The 19,893-nt window shown below is 40.0% G+C and overlaps 1 protein-coding gene across 2 annotated transcripts in view; it reads left to right on the top strand.

Moving 5' to 3' along the window:
- Positions 1-1,441: 1,441 nt before the first annotated feature.
- The window catches only part of ARMC9 (armadillo repeat containing 9), a 69,628-nt gene continuing 51,176 nt past the window's right edge, over positions 1,442-19,893 (top strand). For both annotated transcript variants that reach the window (XM_062583198.1, XM_062583197.1), the window contains exons 1-9: positions 1,442-1,491; positions 1,705-1,792; positions 3,489-3,614; positions 4,184-4,354; positions 5,989-6,144; positions 8,708-8,800; positions 10,059-10,083; positions 16,813-16,970; positions 19,093-19,191. In XM_062583198.1, coding sequence (XP_062439182.1) covers positions 1,742-1,792; positions 3,489-3,614; positions 4,184-4,354; positions 5,989-6,144; positions 8,708-8,800; positions 10,059-10,083; positions 16,813-16,970; positions 19,093-19,191 — 879 coding nt within the window. In that variant the 5' untranslated portion in view covers positions 1,442-1,491; positions 1,705-1,741. The remainder of the gene's footprint in view (positions 1,492-1,704; positions 1,793-3,488; positions 3,615-4,183; positions 4,355-5,988; positions 6,145-8,707; positions 8,801-10,058; positions 10,084-16,812; positions 16,971-19,092; positions 19,192-19,893) is intronic.

Here is a 19,893-nt window from a genome sequence, read left to right as displayed (position 1 = left end):
AGAACACGTTCCTGGACAGGATATCAGTCCTGATACAATGTCAGTCTTCCTTTTTCTAACAAGTATTTCCTAGAAAATTCAGTGTCAATGTCAAGAGGCTCATTAACACTGTAGTTAATGAAAAACATGAAAAAGCCTCTCTTAAGAGGCTTGGCCAACCTTTCAGTTTGTTTTATCAGACCTCGGACGCTGCTGCGCTCCCAGAGGATGAGGTCAGATGCGCCAGAGCCATGTGTGACTGCGACCAGGCTGCTCCATTACCACCCACGCCGGCTGCCTCTGCCCGTATTGCCACGGGTTTCTCCAGCACTGAAAGACACTGTCACTTCTGTCCGGCAGCTTTTTAAAACTCATTTTCTAAGTTGTGCAGTAAATGGCGCAGGTAACCATAACCCATTCTTTTTTATTTTTAAATCACATTAGAGCTACTTCTAGAGTCTCCATCCACTGAACAGATCGCAGGGCTCGGGGGTGTCACCGGTGTGAGTATTGCAGGAGGGATGTTAGGCTCTATTTGTGAAACTGCATCATTGTGTAGCCGCAAGGTACATCTCAAGGACTACAGAGAAGAGCGTGGAAGGCTGCATACAGCTTTTAGACAATTTCTGGGCTGTCCAGGATGAAAAGGGGCTGCCAAAATACATGGTAAGATTATAGATAACTTTATGAGTTTCACCCTGAACTCTTCAAGAAGCGTTAAGAGAGAGGGGATTGAAAGAGACTCCTTAGCAAAAGCAGCATTAGCTTCTGTGGTGAGAAAAATGTGATGAGGGAGAAGTAACTTTCATTGCCGAGGAGCTAAGCAGGCGGTAGAGAGGCCTCTCGGCTGCAGGAGCGCAGAGCCTTCCTCGAAGGCAAGGCGTTAATCCCACGTGAGGCAGCGGCGCGTCGGCCTCTGGAGCAAGCACAAGGCTTGCACTCAGGCTGGGAACCGCCTCGGCTTCAGCGGCTGGAGCCCGGGACGCGGAGGCCGCTCTGCAGCGCCGAGAGGCCCGGCCTTTCACGCCGTGGGTACGTTGTTAGCTGCGCACGGGTAAAGTGCAGGTAAACAGCCAACAATCCCGCTGTTCTCCCTGGTTTCTCCCCCCGCTGGCACAGTCCCTCCCTGCGTTACTCCCAGGCACGGAATAACCGAGGCTCCAGCGCCAAGCGTCACAGCAGGGTGCCCCGGGCCTTCAGCGCCTCCCGGCACCGGGACCCCGCCCCCCCCCCCCCCCCCCCCGGGCCTGGCCGCGCCGCCATGTTGGAGCCGCCGCCAGGCCCTCCCGGCCCCGCCCCCCCCCCCGGCCCGCGGCTGCAGCTCCGCCCGCCGGGGCCTAGGGGGCGCTGCCCGTAACGGCGCGGCGGGCTCGTCGTGTGAGGGCCCATTCCCGGCTTGGGAGTGGCTAGGAGGGATCACGTGCGACGGGAGGGGGCGTGGCTGGGGCAGGGCGCGGAGCGAAGCCGCCGTTACCAAGGCGACGGGAGGAGCCGGCGGGGGCCGCGGGGCAGGTAGGCCGCGCCGCGGCGGGGGGCGGCGGCCGCCACTTTGGGGCTCCGCGGCGCCTGCGCTCGGCTCCCCCGCAGCCCCGGCGCGGCCCGCAGGGTGCCCTGCCGCGCAGGTCGGTGGGCGGGAGGGGGCTTTCTCGTTGCGCTGGGGTGGCCGGGCTGCGCGGGTCCTGCGTGCGCCAAGTGCTGACGGCCGCCGCCTTTCTCCCTTTCTAGGTTTTCCGACGATGAGGCTCAGCGGTAACGCCTAGCAATGGGTGATGTTCTCGCTTATGAAGCTGAGTTGCTCGGACTAGTGAGAGAGGTCGGTTTTCTTTCTTCCTTTTCCTTTGAGAAATTTCACAGTGCTCTTATTCAGGAATGAGACATTGCAACTGTGATCTAAATTCTGTAGTTACTTAATTAACGAAATATTTCCTTCTCCGTGACATCATACCAGCTTCTGTCACGCTCTGTAAGTTCAAAGTGCTCAAGGTCCGTTGAAGGCCGACAATCGACCACTAAATCAGTCCAGAGTTATCTGTTGTTCCTTGTAAAAGAGGTCTTTGTTAAAGGAACAAGTAACTTGATTACATCCACCCAGAACTGCAGGGCTCAGGTCTGACCCCTGATACCCAGGAGATCCTCTAAACATTGCTTAGATGCATCATTCCACAGGTGTATAAAATCACAGAGGCCCCTAGAACTTTTGCTAGTAAAGCCCATACTGAAGTTGTGAGAGCACTAGCCTGCATGGTTTAACACTTAAGCAGGATTATCCGACTGGGCACTCCTCTATCTATATTGCCAATAAGAGGTAGGATCCAAAGTTTTTTTGAAGTAGGAAAAAATCCCGTAAGAAAAACAGTGGGAAACAAACTTCTAAAGATCGGATATTTCTCTAGTATTCTGCCCTCCTGCTTTTCAAAAATTGGCTAAAATGGGAGATTTATTTATTCAGTGTGATTTGGAACAAGAACACAAACTGTCATCTCTCTGCAGTTTGTTACTGCCTTGTTCCTTTGATCAGCACTGTGTTCATAGCCTGGTTTAGGGCTTAAGTGAAGAGCAAACCAACAACCTTCTTCCCCACCAGAATCATGTGCTTATGTCACCTAGTGCTGTGTGTTGGGGGGGGGGGGGGAATCACTAACGCCGTTTAACCGGTAAGTCATTATTGTACCTAGCTTTCTGCACGTTGTCTCTTGAAAGACTGTCTGTGTCTAAAGAGTCCACTAAATGTCAAAACATAGAAAAACCTAAAACTCTCTGTGTCTAAGAAAATAAATCTATAAGTTCTAAGTACTTAAGCATGAATATGTTAACAGTGAAGGAAGTAAACAATTCCTATACAGATTCTTTGTAGTAACCTTGGTCATACAGATCAAATTTGCAAGATCAAATGTGGTATCTTGCCTCAGCAACCAATAACTAAGACTTCTGAGATGAGAGTAAAAAAACAGATGTAATACAGTAACTGTAAATGGTAGGAGGGAGAGAGAGGACTGTTTATCTCTTTTTCAAGAGAACAATATTTGATTTGCTAGTTATTAATTTGGCTTGCTTGGACAGCTTCAGATATTATGAATAATCTGATTTAGAGTTGAAACTGTCTGACTGTTTCAGAGATGGTGTTTATGTGTTCCTGAAGAATTCTGCCCTTCGAAACTTTATTTCCGAGAAAGTTATTTGCTTGTTACTTCAACCAAGATGTTGCCTTAATAGATTCTAATTCCCTTTCTTCTTTATTTGAGTGAATTTATTGGATAAATCAGGGGACATCATTCCCTCAGAGAGGGTGTGTTTGATTGTCAATATTATTATCTAGGATGTAGGAGGGAACTCGGCTGAGAGGCAAGATTTTCTTACTGCATGAGACACCAGTCCATAGTGTATCTTTTTCAGTCTTTGGCATTTACAGACCATGCAACAGATAAGCTTTAAAGGACTCTGATGATTCATGGGTCACTCTGTGAGGAATTATTAACCTAAAAAATTATTATCCTATGTTTTTCTTGTAGTATTTGGATTTTGCTGAATTTGAAGAAACAGTGAAGATATTTGTGAAGGAATGTAAAATAAAAGGGAAGCCACTACCTAAATCAGCAGGTGTTTCCCTGAGAGATTCAAAGGCTTTGACTATTCAGGTAGTGCATTGTTGTCACTTATTTTGATTAACTAATACTCAAACAGTAAGAGGCTACTAACCACTTTTTGTTTTATTACAGCAGTTGAGATTATCTTAAATCTCTGAAATGATTCTTGATTATTTGGAGAAGGCTACTAGCAGTCTTCCTTTAGTGTAGGAACATTCACATTTGCTTTTATGCAGAACCACGCTTCTTTTGAACTTGAGGGAGTAGTTTTGGTTCACACTATTTTAGGTTTTTAGCTTGCTATATTTTGAAAAAGCTGACTTTTTTCAGATACCGTAAGCGCTCATTTTTCGTTATGGTAGGATGGACCCCAAAACTTATTAGACATACCAGAAAATTTAGACTTTGCTTCTTGCACTGCTGCCTGATTCAGACCCTGAAAGAGGGTAAAATAGGTGGAGAAGGATTATTTAGGTTGCCCTTGAATGGTAAGAGGTTTTCGATAAAACTTTCAATGGCCATCAGAAGACTTTCAGTTAATTCTTCACTTATGAACCCGCTGTTAAAAATGTAGCTCTTCAGTGTTTGTTTTTTTCACTGAATACTTTTCACTTCTGCAGAAAGATCTGCTTACAGCATTTGAAAATGGAGAGCAGAAAGTTTTCTTCCAACTTTGGAAGGAGCATATATCGTCTTCAGTTCGAGACAGTGAGCAGGTTGCTCAGAAGCTGGAGTTCTATCTTCACGTACACTTTGCCACCTACCTCTTGAAACACACTGTGGGAAAGCCTGTAAGTTTAGTTTACAGTTTGAACTTAAGATTACTTTGTTTTACTTCATGTATTTGTCTTTGATGTGGATGAGGATAGGGTTCTTAGTAAAGATTCACAGAATTCCGACGCAGTCTTTGGGCTGCAGTCTGCATTTTGATTGAAAGCAGGCCCTTGTATTGTGCAGTGCAGAGATTAAATTTGTACGTGTCCTTATCTTGGATGTCCTGAAAGAATTGCGTTTGGAAAGTACTAGCATGCTGATGCTTTCAGCTCTGTGACTGTGTTCTGTAGGAAATTTTTAGAACGTTTCTTTTAGTTTGGGCCAAAACCTTTTGTTGAGAGATAAACATTTCTGATAAAATGGGAAAGTTGAATCTTGACCAGCTCACTGTACCATATTTGAAGGTATCATTCAAAATAGTTAAAATATATATATATATATATATATATATATATATCTCCATTGCATGGGGCTGGGATATCGTAAGTGATGCGTTTATGATGAAGAGACATGTAAACAGCCTGGAGCCACCAGATCTGCCAGGTTCCTGCTTTACTCCTGTCAACTGCTTATGGAACTGCTTGGATGCCTTCAATGTGCATTTTCCAGTCTCTGACTATGGTGTGTTTCATCTGTTCTGTGTGCCAGCTCACCTGGAGTTCTGGTAAAGTAGCAGAGATATTTAGGAGAGCTAAGTGTTGAGCCAGGCAGGATCCAACAGGGCTTGTGCTTGATACAAGCCAATTTATGGCCAGCACTACCTTTGAGGAGCCTGATTTGAGCTATCTCAGTACCACCCTGGCTGTGTTCCCATCCAGTTCTGAGTGTTGTGCATACATCTGACTGGGTCTGAGTGGAGTAGTAGTATGCTTACCAGAGCTACTGACTTCGATTTGACACCATACGAATGCATCGTACAGCATCTGGATCTGAACTCACTCAGCTTCTCTGTATTAGTCCACAGACAGCAGAGAGTTGACTGCAAGGGGTAGTAGTAATAAGATGAAAAATGTGTCTGAGGCATTTCATTACTAGCATTTATTATTGGTTTGTGTGAAAACAGCTTTTTGTAAAGCATATGACTTTAATAGTATCTCTTCTGGGTTTAGTACAAACCTTACTGTGAAGCAGATCTTGAAGTGCAATATTGTCAAAGAAAATAATACTCTTGGTCCAGCTTTTGATGCAGCATATGGTTGTTGATCCTGTGATTTACCCCTCCTCTCCCCTCCCATCGATGCTGTGTGAGTGGACTTTCCATTTTTTCACTTTTCACTGAAATGAAGCATGTCTAAAATCAGGTAGGTATTTTCTCTCTGCTTTGAGTATGGAAATGACACTGCTTTAGAAATCTATCCTGAAGGAAGGGCAGGAATGGTTTACACTCCAGAGCAATCAGCCCTCTCTTCCTTTGCTGGACCTGCACAACAGAAACAACAGGAGTTTCCTTCTGAGTATTGGAATCAGGATGTAATGCTTTCTAGTTGAATGAATACTGCTTCTTAGGTTGGCTGCATTACTTAGATAACAATTATTCTTGGATTTCAGACTTGAAAATGTTGTTGGATTTACATCTCTATTTTAATTGGTCAGCCTTATTGTGCATTCAGAGTAGTTGTCTTCAAAGTAAATGTGTTGCTTTATTTCCCAGGACAAAGCTGAACTTGAGGAAAGGATTTCTCACTTTAAAACATACCTAGAAACAAAAGGAGCTGCACTTAGCCAGACAACAGAGTTTCTTCCCTTCTATGCTTTGCCTTTTGTTCCTAATCCCATGGTACATCCTTCATTTAAAGAACTTTTTCAGGTATGTATGTGTTTTGCAGAGGTGTTTTTTAGTGATTTTTCTTGATGAGTGATAGATATTGAATGATGTTTAGTAATGGCTTTTATTGTTTCCCTTAGCAGAAACTGTACAAACATAAAAGAATATATTTTCTCTGGGGGAAGAGTTGTGAGAGTGCTATCAGTAACAGAGTACTGGATAAATATATTTTATATTGGCTTGTGCCATAAATGTTATGCGTCTTTATGTTCATAGATAAGAATTGCTGCCTCTTCTTCCTTTCAGTGCAACCCTGAAATGTGCATCCTTCTCAGAATCACTATGCAGTAGTTTAAGTTCACTTGCTTATATTTCTTCTGCTTTTAAGGTTATTGCTAGCGATACTCCATTATGTGTTTATGTATCACTGAATTTAGAATATGATAACTAGGCATAAGAAGCTGAAGCAGTTGCATTTCATATGGAAGAGAGAAACTCAAATTTATAAATAATCCTCCTGCAATAGAAAATGAGTATGTAATTGTCTCAATTTAGATAACAATTTGATGTTTTCTGCATCCTCAGAGGCTGAACATTTGATTGGGGGAATGGTATCTGGAGCTGTGATTTGAAATTCCAAAGTATCAGTGGTGATTCTTGTGGGGAAGGGTATTGCCACCACAGGTTAATTTTGCAGTTTGAAACTACACCTTAACTTGTTGGCTGTGCTAAAAACAGCTGTTTGTGCAGCTGCACTTGGATTGGATTGAGGAACTGATCTGCTTCACTGCATATGCGAGTGTGTGTATACAGCTCCCCTACACACGTGCGCACACACACACACTTTTTTGGTAAAAATATGTAAGTATATGTAATATTTTGCAGGATTATGTACTTAGTATGCTTCACTGTCCTGCCACATGAGCAGTTGTGATGGCTCATCCAAGCAGCTGTGGGCAGTCATTGTGGTGGGAGGGAGATCCACTTCAACCTGCATTGCTGCCAAGTGCTTTTTGACATCAAATCAAAGCTTAAGTGATACTTACTCTAGGGTTGACATTAGACCTACCAGCTGATGAGGCGCTCCAGTTAACACCAAAAAAGGCATTTACTGCCATTTTCCTTTGGGACTAGCTATAAATAATGAGGCGTGCTGGTTGATCTCAGAAACAGGACATGAATACTCTTTTTTTTTTTTTTTTTTTTTTTTAATTATACTTAGCAACTTTTCTTTCTGAATGTCATGTCTCAGACAAGACCCTCAGGTTTATTCATAGTAACTCAGCATTCAAGCTCTCAGTCTAGTCACTCATGTTTTCTTGTGGAAATTATACAACTCAAATTCTTGTTAGTGTTGAAGCACAGATTGCTTTACGTTTGAGAAGGAACAGCAGTAAGTCATTGATCTACTAAGCAGTGTTCTTGCAGTGTTTTTTTTCTTGGGTGTCTGCTGTTTATACAGTTGGAGTTTTTTGTTGTTTGATATCTTGAAAAAATAAGATGCACACCTTTCTGGCAGAATCATGGTTCCTTTTGTAATATGCAGTGTACTGTAATGCACCACTCTTTTGATGCTAAATTGATGAATGTGGCAAATATGATCCTGTATGCTCTCCAACATGTTAAAATATAGGCAAATTTGAGTTGCAAGAACAGCTTGCAACATACATGCATACATACGTGTGTGTATGTATGTATGAACACACACATGTATGCATATGTATATACATTTGTGAGTGTATGTGTATGTTCGTGTATATGCACATATACACAGCAGTAGATTCAGGAAGCTCCTGCTACTTATTGAAAAATACTGCTTTTTCACCTGATGGCTAGCTTTTCATCAAGCAGAAACCAGATTAAATGAAGGTTTGAAACAAAAGGAATGGGTAATCAAAGTGATTTTTAGATGTAATACTTCTTCCATAACGACTGTTTTCTCATGCTTATAAGACAATTTGTCAGACAGGGAAGACAAGATTTCAGTTACTGGCTGATACGTTAGTCCATTTTCTATCTATGAATTATTTTCTGCTCCAAATCCATTTTAGAAATGTTGTGCACTGATCACTGAGCTCATGTCATGACCTTTACAATAGTTTTTGACAAAATCTAGAAGTCGTCCCAGATCTCAGCAAGAGTGAAATTAATACAGTAATTTCTTTTTGAAAACTGAAGCATGGAAATTGATTTATTTCGTGTTCTATTAAAGAAAGTAAATTTGTATTTATCTTTTTATGTTTTACTCAAGTTGTTCATATTTTAAAAGTGCTTGTAATTTAGAGGCAATTGTTGCGTGTGCACACAAGGCACCAACATCTAGTCTGAGGGGATTACTTAGAATGGCAGTTTTACATTGAAATAAAGCTACATCATGTTTTTAGAATTCTTGTCTAGGAATAATACTAAATTCACTTCTAATTTCTGTGTGTGTTTGAGTAGTTAGTAAACACATTCACTTCAGTAATAGTGAAGGACAGTCTTTTCACTGCAGTGCTGGCTGCTTTGTTTACTAGTAGGGAAGGCTGCTGTGATCCAAATAGTATTGTCAGCGTAAATGTACATATTTGGTGAACAGCTGTCATCTTTTGTTTTTCTTTTCAAGGATTCTTGGACATCAGATTTAAGGGCAAGATTGGAAAAGTTCCTGTCTCTGACTCTCAAAGCCAGCCAGACGCCCAGGCTTCTCACTTTATTTGTATCCTTTTGTGAAAACGCTTTAAAGATCATTAGAATTATCGTAAAGGGACACTGTAACTTATTGGAAGAGTGTTCTGCTAAGATTAATTGCAGAATTGAAGTAACATTACTGCTTGGTGTTTTTTAGGGTAGGAAACATTGTTTACAGTCCACATTCAGAAAAGCTATTTGAAAAAGGTGTATCAATGTATGGATGAATAGGAACCTGCATATTTATCATATAACTATTCCTTACTTGAATGTATAAAGTATAGGATGCCCAAAGGCACCATCCTGATCTGACTTTCATAGCATTTGTAAAGCTGTTAGTCTTTTCAATTCGCCATTTCAGGGGCTAGCTAGATATTTTTCCAGGACTTTCAGGGGTCGCAGAAATTATTATTTCACTAAAAGTTATGCTTCAGAGTTTATTTTCTTCTAATATGATTTATTCTATGTTGTCAGCCCTAATTATGGAGTAACTAGCTGTATGACAGGACTGCCTTCTCTATTTTTGGTCAGTACAGTTAAGGGCAAGGCAGAGAGGACTAAACTGGAGACTCTGGGTCTTTTTTTAATTTTCGTTTTCGTTTTCTTTCTTTCTTTCTTTCTTTCTTTCTTTCTTTTTTTTTTTTTTTTTTTTTTTTTTTCTTTTCTTTTCTTTTCTTTTCTTTTCTTTCTGGTGTTGGGCTGGAAATGTTATTTTTCTGCTCCATTCCTGCTCACTTGCCAGGATGAGTGTTGGTGATCTAAAGTGGCTGCTTTTATTCATGTGTTATGGTTCCTCGTGTGGAAATCCAGCATAGAAGAGTTGAAGAAAATTTTCTCTCTTCTTATTTCTTTTTATGGAGTCATGGACTGAATTCTGACTGAACCCTTAACATTTCTTTGATATAAAATGCCCTAAACCATTTGCATGTTCTTATGTTGATTTTTATGTAAAGTCAGCAGTTTGACTTTTGATTTTGGTGTTAATAGTTTACTTTGGAGTGATCCCATCTTATCTGTCAGGACCAGAACTGAATCTAGTATCTTCAGAGGTCAGAAAAAAGTCTCATGTCTTCATACAACATTCTGCACTTGGCTAGACGCCTTATGAGATTTTTATTTATTTTTGTGATTCTATGAAGCATCAGGCAGTGACTGTTGTCTAGGACAGTAGGAATATTTGGCTTAGTTGGGTTTTCCAGTTGGTTGAGTTTCTCGGTCTGTGTATATGGACAAACGCTTGCTGAAAGGATCTATTTTCCTGAATTGCTCCTATTCTCGTACAACAGAAGGAGAATGGACAGTGCAACAAAGGTGAGAGCTGAGAGGATGTTTCCAAGGATCAGTATGTTATTAGGGGCTATAATTGAGGGAATGGAAGGCCTAGGATGACAGGGAAGCTAGAGATGCATGGCAAAAAGTCCTTTGAAATCAAGTTCCCTGTCCTGGAGACAGTTATTGCTGAACTCCTTGAGGTCAATAGGGCTGAGCGCAGGCACGTGACTAGAAATGGCAGGGGGCATGGGAGCAGGGCTTGTATTCTAAGCCTATTCTGTCCTGAAATAAAACCATGGTAAAAACAAGTAGAGAACTCTGTGTGAAGTGCGTACTAGCTCTCCATTTTTACTTAGGATTAAAACAGGTTCTTCAGATTCCTTTCCAGTATTTACTTATACCTATCTGCATCTTCCTGATGTTAAATCTCAGTCAGTTACTATGAAGACTATTCGATCTTTTTAGAGAAAACTGATTTTTTAGATGCTTTTTTCCCCTTCTTCATCCTGTTTAAACTCCTAAAATTGTACATGTTGTTATTACCTGAATAAGAATGTGTTAATTTAAGGATGATTTTCTTGTGTGTTGTATTTTTACGTAAGCTGTTTGCAAGCACTGAAGTGTCTAAGTGACTTAGATTCATTAGAAAAAAAGATAAATTGAGCACTAAGTCTCATTAGATGCTGTTGGTGCTTGAAGTGTGTGCCTTTTAAAAATCAGTTCAATAAATAGAACTTTGGTTCCTGCCTCCCTTACATTAATTTTTCATTTGACTTTTTATGCTTATTTTGTTGGTAGGGATTTATATGAGCACAGCTTGGGATCCTAAAATGTTTGGATTTGAGTTTGGCTTAATGTTTAGTTTTACCTTGAGGATTTATTATTTGTAGATTGAATTAAAAAAAAAAGGTTGATCTTCCAGTGTGAATTCCAGGTGCTTGCTTTTTTATTTTGTACTCTATGTTGTATTAGACTTTCACTGAATAATAGTTATCTTTGTAGCTCTTTATTTTCCAGAAGTTACTCTTTTCCCTTGTAATGGACTTTTCTGAAGCAAATAATTCCATACTGTGATTAGGAAGAAAAAACTACATGATTGAGCCTGAATTATTTTGTGCCGAATTATTTTTCATTTGAGCGAGTTCTGTGCTCTGTACAAGTTAAGACTGTCATAGTATTGAACTTCTATGGGTAAGCCTTCATTTGTAGATCTGTTATGTGTCATGGAGTTTAAATCAGATTGGATTTTTCTTAAAGGTAATTTGAGGCCTGTCTCACATGAAGGAGTATTGGATCTGAGAGCTTAGCTTTGCAGCGTCCTTCTCAGTTCACATGAGATCCGTAGCACATACTCACTTTTGGAAAATGTTTGCTTTATCGAAGGAGAAATTCAAACAAAATTAATAGGTAACACATGAACGAAGAGCAGTATGGCAAAGAGTCCTGAGAACATGAGAACAGCCTTTTGTAAACAGTTGCCAGTCATTAGTCTGACATACTGAAGCACTTTAAGTTTGGGTGGGATGGTGCATCTACTCCAGAGGATGTTCTGGAGGGTTTAGTGTGTTTACCTTTCCTGGTTAACCTGCTACAGTCTTCTCTTCATCAGTTTCCTTTAAAAAAAAAAAAAAAAAAAAAGACCCTTTTATACCTGTATGACTTTGAAAGCCATCTGTGCTTACCTTAGAGCTCTGCCATGTGTCTTCAGTTTGGCTGGATAGAGAAGAATTGCAAAAAGACTGGCATGCTGCATGGAAAGCTTCAGACTTTCTGTGCATCCTGTGTGCAGGCAGGAATGGAGAGGATGAAGTATTCGGAAGGTGCTCAGCTCCTGTTCCTTCCGTTGCCTCATCACAAATCTTTGGATGAGTTTTTAGCCACTCTTTCACTTCTTGGGCAAAGGAGAGGGTAGGAGGAAGTGTGTGAGGCTGTTGCATATGAGAAGGTGAAGTGTGGCCTACCTGTCTGTCAAGATTTGCTGTAGTCTGAATGGATAGTAACATGGAAAGATGTCTGTTCAGAACATGGACAGTAATTTATATGGAAATGAGGTGAGCAAGCAGGAGGTGGGGGAGCTACTATCTCTCCCAGGAGAGAGGCATTGGGAGGCAGCTAAGGAGACCTGGTGTCTGGCTGCAGCTCTTGAGATCTGCAACTCCTCTGTTGAGGGCTCCACTGCATTGCATGCAGGAACTCGGCTAGGCCAGGATCTGTGCTCCTAGCAGAGGATGTGAGGGTACTCTGAGGTCAGAGAGACACAGAGAGCGCATGCTTAGAGGTATACTTGAATGTGGGTGAGTTGCTGCAAAGACTAATCTCTCACTTGGAAAGTTTATTGTAGAAACATGTGCATGTGTGTAACTCTGGCACCACGAAGGAACTAGAATCAAGACATTAAAAAGGCTTCACAAATGAATACAAATAATTACATAGATGAGAGAATAAGAGCAAATCAAGAAAAAAGGTACAAGCTTACAGAGATTTGGGAGATGCCTCATGGCAGCATCTTCATTTGGCAGTGTCACCAGCTTTACTGTGCGTTTTATCTTGCTAAACCAGGTTAGTCCTTTATTGTTCTTTCTTTCCCTCTACATACAAATAATGATTCTAGTAGGTCGTAGGCTTGGTGCTTCCCCCCCCCAATATAGGCCTAGCATATTATAAATTGGTTGTAGAAATCATTTGTCCATGTTGGGAGTTGTGACTGGGATAGAGTTAGTGACCAAATGTCTTGCTGCGTTACTCTGTATTTCCTGCTGAAGTACAGTTTTGATCTTGCTACTGCAAGGTGACTTAGATGTGAATTGCCTCTGAACGCTGCTCCCTTTCCTCCTTCCCTGTCCTGACTCAGGTTGCAATGATTTAGCATTTTAAGCAAGCAAGCAAATGGTAATTTTTAACTGGAGCAGTAGCTCCCTCATCTGGCCACACAAATGCTGATGTTGATTATGGGGATCAGGCAGGAATGTAAGAGGGGGAAAAGGGCAGTGTGAGACCATCTCTTTCAGTAACAGTCTGTACTTACCTCAGTTACAGTGGCAATGATGAAAGCATCCTACCCTGTCAGTAAGAGAAACTGTTGTTTTGAATTTTTTCCTCTTTCTGTAAAATTACTGATGTTTGAAAAGATGGTGATGTAAAAATGGAAGCTGTATCAAGACTTCATAATTCCTCCCTTTGACCCTCCCTTTCTAAGTAACACCTAGTGCTTATAATTCTTTGATTTAGCAGGTGAAGGATAAGTTGGATCCTGAGTCCTGATTGCTGAGACTAACATGCATGAGCTGTATTGAGTTTTGGTATTTTTTCCTGCTGACTGTAACTAGAAGGGGGTGCTGGAAAACTTTCCCCACTAGGCTATGAAAAGCAAGCAACTGATAAGTTTTATGTATCGTGACTCTAATGCTTCAAACTTTCCTCTGAGTGAAAGTCACACTCTGGATATATCCACTAGAAATTTCTGAATTGAATGTGTTGTACTGTAATTGAATAAAATTTATTCTGACTTGATCATCCAGACAAAGGGAATGAAGTGCTGTGGAGAGAATTGTTTTGTGCAATGAATGTTCTTGGAATCTTTATTAGCTTAGAAAAATACTTGTGTTGTGGAGCTACATCATATTAAAGCTGTGGTAGCTGTTTTGCAGTGGTGCTTGTGGAATCAGAATAAAATCAAAGCTGAATGAGGATTATCAAGGAAAAATAATTAGGGTCATCTTTGGAAGCTACCTTAACTCCCCTTTTATTTTTATTTATTCTTTTTTTTATTTTAAGTTGATGAAACTTGATTGCAGTAGAAATGGTATCAACAGCTAAATTCTGAAGTTTGGTTCTCTCAGCAAGTTTGCTTAATGTACCACTGGGAGCTTTTTCTGTGGTCTTTTTTTTCTTTCCGGTGTATTTTGGTGGGTTTGAACATGACCTGTGGCTTGGCACAGCCTCTGCTCTTATTTCCCTCGGAGTATTTGGCTCTCTCCTAAAGAGCATAAGAAAAAAATCATGAGAATGGCCTGACTTGCAGTTAGATACGAAGCGTCAGTCGCACGACCTGCAGGTGCCCAGTGCTGTGATTAGTAAAAGGATTCTCAGGAGGAAGCTGTCCTTAAAGGGGAGGAGGCTGTGAGGGTAAAATAATCATTTGGAGGGGGTGTTTATACATACATTTTGAAAGAATACCGATTAGAGGTGAGAGAATGTTCCTTCTCTGCGTTCTGTGCTTTGTTTTAAAACTGTGAATTTATAGAGCTAAAGTTTATAGCTAAAGTTTATAAATGCACTTTTTTCTCTAAAAGAACATTTAGTTAAAGTTTCTAAAATTAAATATAAACTGTTGTGCCATATATTGCTTTTCATTTGAATGAGATAAAGGCAGCCTGTTCCAGAAACCCTAAAAAATCCATAAAATGTCACAAGTCTTTAAAGCAATTTCCAACATCAGAATGCAGACAACTATCTAATAATTTCTTTTTCATTTATAATGAAAATTTTACTGGCAGTTCTATTTGATTAGTATTATTCTGGCACTTCTGTGTCACTTATGTCCATATGTTTACTACTTTATGAAACAGTTTGTCAGAAAAAACTTTCTTGATAGTTATTTGGCAGATATTTATGCATGGTTAGTACATCGTTACCTGTAATATAATTGGATTGTCATTGTAGATTACGGTTTGTGAAGCCTCTGCCAGATAAGCCATGGTGCTTACACACCACTTCCACTCTCCGTTCTTCCCGCTGCTGAGGGTCACCATTCCTGTGCTAGCCGCCGCAGAACAGGGCGGAGGTTTGTGCCTCGGTTCAGAGAGCCGGGGAGCGGATGGTTAGCTGGAGGCAGTTATGTTTTCAATAGCCATATCTGAATTCTCCAGAGCTTATCTATCATAGCTGCAAGGCGTTCAGCTTAGTAGTCAATGAGATCGATGGTACGTGCAGAGCTTTTTTTTTAAATGCGCAACGTAACTGTGTACTTGAAAGTTTGCACTGCTGTCGGATTCTCCGAATGAAGATCCCAAAGGATTTCTACTTACATCAGTTACATCTCCCAGCGCTTCTATGGTATAGGAAGGTACAGTCTACATCTTTATGGAAAGAGATAGTGAATGAGGAAAGAGCGTAATGCTTTCCTCAAACATTCCTAGTGCACAAAGTCCGTTCAAAGCCGGGAGGAGGAACTAGTTCTTCCAGTTTCCAATTTGGTATCTTAGCTACTTGCTTGCTTTGCTTTTCTTCTTTCTGTTTAAGTCTAAGCTGTGTCATATTAGCATGACTGTATCCATACTTAGTATTCCAAACTGTTTGGAATGTAGTACTCTATCCCCTTAAATTCTGAAATTTGTGGAAAAAACCCTACTTCAGTCTGAAATTCCATAGTCAAGTTGATTTCTGCACATTTTTTAACAGAAAATTCTATGGTAAATATTCAGTCTGTTTGCAGATAGGTAAGATGTCATTTTCATAACACTGGAGCAAAATTGGATTCCTATCAAACTATTTAATTTAACTATTATTCTAGCAAAATATATAAACATCAGCAGTAATTATACAATTATTGTGCCTCTTTTCATGGTTTTGTCTGGTCATGAAGGTTTCCACTGTGACACACAGCTTCAGATTTTATTCCCATTTTCCATGTATAACATGTTAATTTTCTAGTTCTGAGATGGGAATGGAAGATAGAGTTTTCAGTGCTAGAAGTATTATTGTTTGTTTTGCTTCTTTCATCTCTGAAGTAACTGAAGCTTAAGGAACAAAATGTACAAGGATGTAAATTTTTTTTTTCTTAATTTAGGAAGGTATAAAAGAAAAGTTGGAATTATTTTCAGCAATTGAAATAGATGCTAAAAGAAACTAATACACCTCATTATTGACCTATAAGTGATAGAATCACCCAAAAAAAAAAATGTAGTAAAATGAGGAGCATCTGTGGTCAGATGATGTAGAGAATTCCTTGCAACTTTGAAGAATTCAGTGAATATTTTAATAGCAGATGTGGAACTTGATAAATCAAATGTATTTTTACTATGGATTGTACTGTTTTATTTAAAAGATGCAAGATTTGGTATTTCCTTTAAAATAAAACACGGTGTAACTTAAATACGACAGGACTGTTTTTATAAATTAACTGAAGAAAACACCCAGCCTCACAATGTGGCCTTCCAAGAATTGACATGAATCTCTGGGAACTACGTTTTTGTTGTTCTATGTTTGAAATGGTAGCTTTAGCCTTCTGGTTGCTCTGTGTTAAAATAGATTTACCTGCTGTTATTTTAATGAATATTGAAGGTAGTGCATGAATCTCATCTCCAGGTACAAGATCAGTTAACCAAGTCTGAGCTGCATTTTGTCATATATTTTTCTGATTCCATCCCCGCACCCCAGTTCTGTCTCTGATAGCATGGAACTGATTATGTTAACAGACCCTGATTCTACTGTTTTAAACGGTATCTTTTTTACATAAGTTTATTCCGTGATGTTAATGGTCTAGTAGATATATTGCTGAAATTTGTAACTGAAGGAATTGTGATGGCAATTTCTGTGGACAATTAAGGCAGAATAAGTACTTGTAGCTGCTGTGATGAAATTAAATGATGCCCATAGTCTGGAATTATCCTTGCAGTAAAAGTCCACCCTTTGGATAAAAATAATTCTATAAAAGCAGATGAAACTGTTATCCCATTAGAGCAATAAAATTGCTTTGGGGTGGGGAGAGGGTGTTGCCCTTTCAGTTGAGAAGATGAAGTTATTTCATTTTTATTAATCTCTTGACAGAAATGTTACAACAGCTTCATCAACAGTTAGTGGAGTCTGAGCGCAGGACCATGACCTACCTGAAACGATTTAACAAAATGCAAACAGACTACCATAATCTCATCGGGGTTGCTGCAGAGCTCGTGGATTCCTTGGAGGCCACAGTCAATGGCAAGATGGTAAGAGGCAACTCAGGTGTGTTCTTGCTTTTTTTTTTTTTTTTTTTTTTTTTTTTTTTTCTCCCAGAGAATGGAGAGAGAATGCCACTAAAATGTGAATTAAGTTTTATAGTTACGAGCATTTTTGTAGGTACTGTATCTGTTTACTGATGAAACACAGTGCTTGGGCTGAGAGAGTCTTCCCTTGACTCTGTGTGCTAAGGTAAAGGTAGTAAAGAACATGGGTTGAATTTGCTGGCTCAGGAATCTTGTAGAAGCTAGCATCACTTGTCTTGTGATATTCTCTTTCTGAGCTTTGGCATCAGCAGTGATCAGATTACTGACTGTGATCCAGCCCCTCAGGGTGGTTGTATATTTAAAAATCCTCCCAGATCTGTTGTAAATTGCACTGTGGTGGAAACAATCTGCTCTGCTCATTGACAATTTTGATGAGGAAAAGCTTTGCTCTCTGGTCTACTAAGCTGAATTTATTACTGTTAATTTAATTGGTAAAGGAAAGAACTAGAGTAGGAGAAAAAAAGCTGTTCTCTGTATGAAAAGGGCCATACATACATGTGACTGGAGGAGATATGCTTTTTTTGTGGGTAATTTTTATTCAAAGATTATTTTTTGCTTCCTATTTTGTGCCCTCTGCTAACCTGCCTCTTTCCTGTAACTTTAGTATAACCTGAAGATGATTCTTATGGCAGACATTAGTGGCCTCTAGATGCTATTAAGGGAGCTGTGAATTGTTGGCAGGGAGAATGACCTTGGAGTTCCTGTGCTGCCTGCTGACATGCCAGTACGCGTCATCTTTCTCTATCATCAGCACGAAGATCTTGTGATTTGTTACTTGAGATTTGGGATCACTGGCTGTGCACGTCACTACTGCATGGTAGAATTTGGCTGTAGGTGTGGATGCTGCTTTGCAGCAGATTAGGAAAGGTATCTGCTCAGATGAGCTTTGAAAACAGTAAGAAACACCTAGTTATTCATATGCTGCCTCCCATTTCACACTTCAGTGCTGTCCAAAGCAATATCTTCTTATGTTCTATGGTGGAGGAATTAGGTGCTAGTTACCTTTTGTTGTGGATACTTGTTTGATTTCCTCTGTAAGCCTTATACTGGGCAGTCATTTGATCCTTTCAAAGTATGTCCAGCTGATGGTGCTATTTCTTTATGAAATTTGGTTTCTCTCACTTCTGAATCCAAAGTGGAATTGGGCACTAAATAATATCATGTTGAAATTACAAGATTCTGAATATGAAGGGTTTTGTTATCTCACTGTAGGTCAGCAAATACCAGAAGTGTCCCCATTTGCTTTTCCCTTCTCCTTTCAATACTTATTTTATACTGTGTGGATGCTGATGGTGATCCCAAGAGCTGTTCTGCTGCTGCTAGAGTTTAAGATATCATGGTATGGGCTTCTTGGAGACGGACGAATAAGCTTCTTGGCTTATGAAAAGACATTTAATTGGCAGGGGATGGGGTGTCCAGATCTGAGAATCTTTAAATTCAGCAAGAGGTGCTGAGCATTGAGCATTTCTATAATCTCAGTCTTCTGACCTCTGTTTTGGGGTAGCAGATGACTATTCTAGAGTTAGGCAACTCTACTGTGATGTAGATTTCCAAAACAAACAAACAAAACAGAGATGTTTTACATTGAAATGCACTCCTGTACTATGTAACTCATGTTTATTCTCTTTTCTATGCAATTGAGTGATCTAAGCTCTGCTCTTTAGATAGACAGAACTTCAGCATACCCTTGCCTATGTCGAAGTGGAAAACCACTTCATACTTACTGTTGGAGAACTTGCCTTTCTAAATGAGGAAAATGTGTATTGAAACATTTGTGTGACAAATTCAGTCTTTCTTCTAGACTCTGAGATGTTTAGAGTAAGTCTTATAAATAGCCTAACTATTCCCACATGAAAAGAATTTATAGTTTTGTTAATTTCTGAACAAAACTGTAGTTTGCAGTATACATCTTGTAGCTCCCTCAGTGAGTTTGAGGTCTGTGGTTCCTAGCCCTTAAAAAGAAAAAAAAAAAAAAACCCACTAAACTAATATACAAACATTTGACTGATATAAAGTGCAAGTCTTTATATAATCCTGTTCTCTTGGTATGTTTCCTAATTTTTAGATTACGCCAGAATATCTTCAAAGTGTTTGTGTTCGCTTGTTCAGCAATCAAATGAGACAAAGTGTAGCACACAGTATTGACTTCACAAGGCCTGGAACTGTAAGTATTAATATTTGCTCTTTTTGTAGTAGCTATCTGAAAAGACAATACTAGTTGAGCTATGTGTTGAACAACAGATGTAAGATTGTAAAAGACAAAACTTAGTATGTCCAAACTTGCGTAAGAATATGGCAATACAGAAGACTGTTGATCTCATATGCTGGTGAATGCAACAGTTACACAATTCACTCTGCTATCATAACAGTAGAGTTAATCATACATATGCAGCTATGACTGTGTATCTCTTAAATGCTAAATGAATGTTACAGAAACATAGACTAATGTCTTTAGTGTGGTTTGATGGCATGTCTAAGCCAATTTAGGCTAGCTAAAAAGGGGTATTTTTGCTCAGCTCTGGACACATGCTCTGTTTCTTTCTGCTGCCACTGACACTCTTACGACCCTGGGATGAGTTGGTTTAGCCAGCTAATGAGGGGCAGCAGTGCAAGGAAGAAAACAGGACCACAAAGATTGTGAAAGGAAGAGGGAGAAGGACTTCTCTTCTTTGTAAGAGCTAGTTGTTAGATTGGCAGTTAGAGGATATACCTAAAGCACCCTTCTGGTTTACATCATCGACTTAACTCCATATGTAAGGACCCTTGACCTTACTGATAAGTAGCCCAGAATGCCTAGGGGTCTTTCCTCCTTCTGCATCTACTTCTTACTCCTTTTCAGATGGTTGCAGTGGTACCCTAATACATC

This window comes from Rhea pennata, chromosome 9 (genome assembly GCF_028389875.1).
Source record: "Rhea pennata isolate bPtePen1 chromosome 9, bPtePen1.pri, whole genome shotgun sequence".
NCBI lineage: Eukaryota > Metazoa > Chordata > Aves > Rheiformes > Rheidae > Rhea > Rhea pennata.
This window is presented reverse-complemented; position numbering and strand designations above follow the sequence as displayed.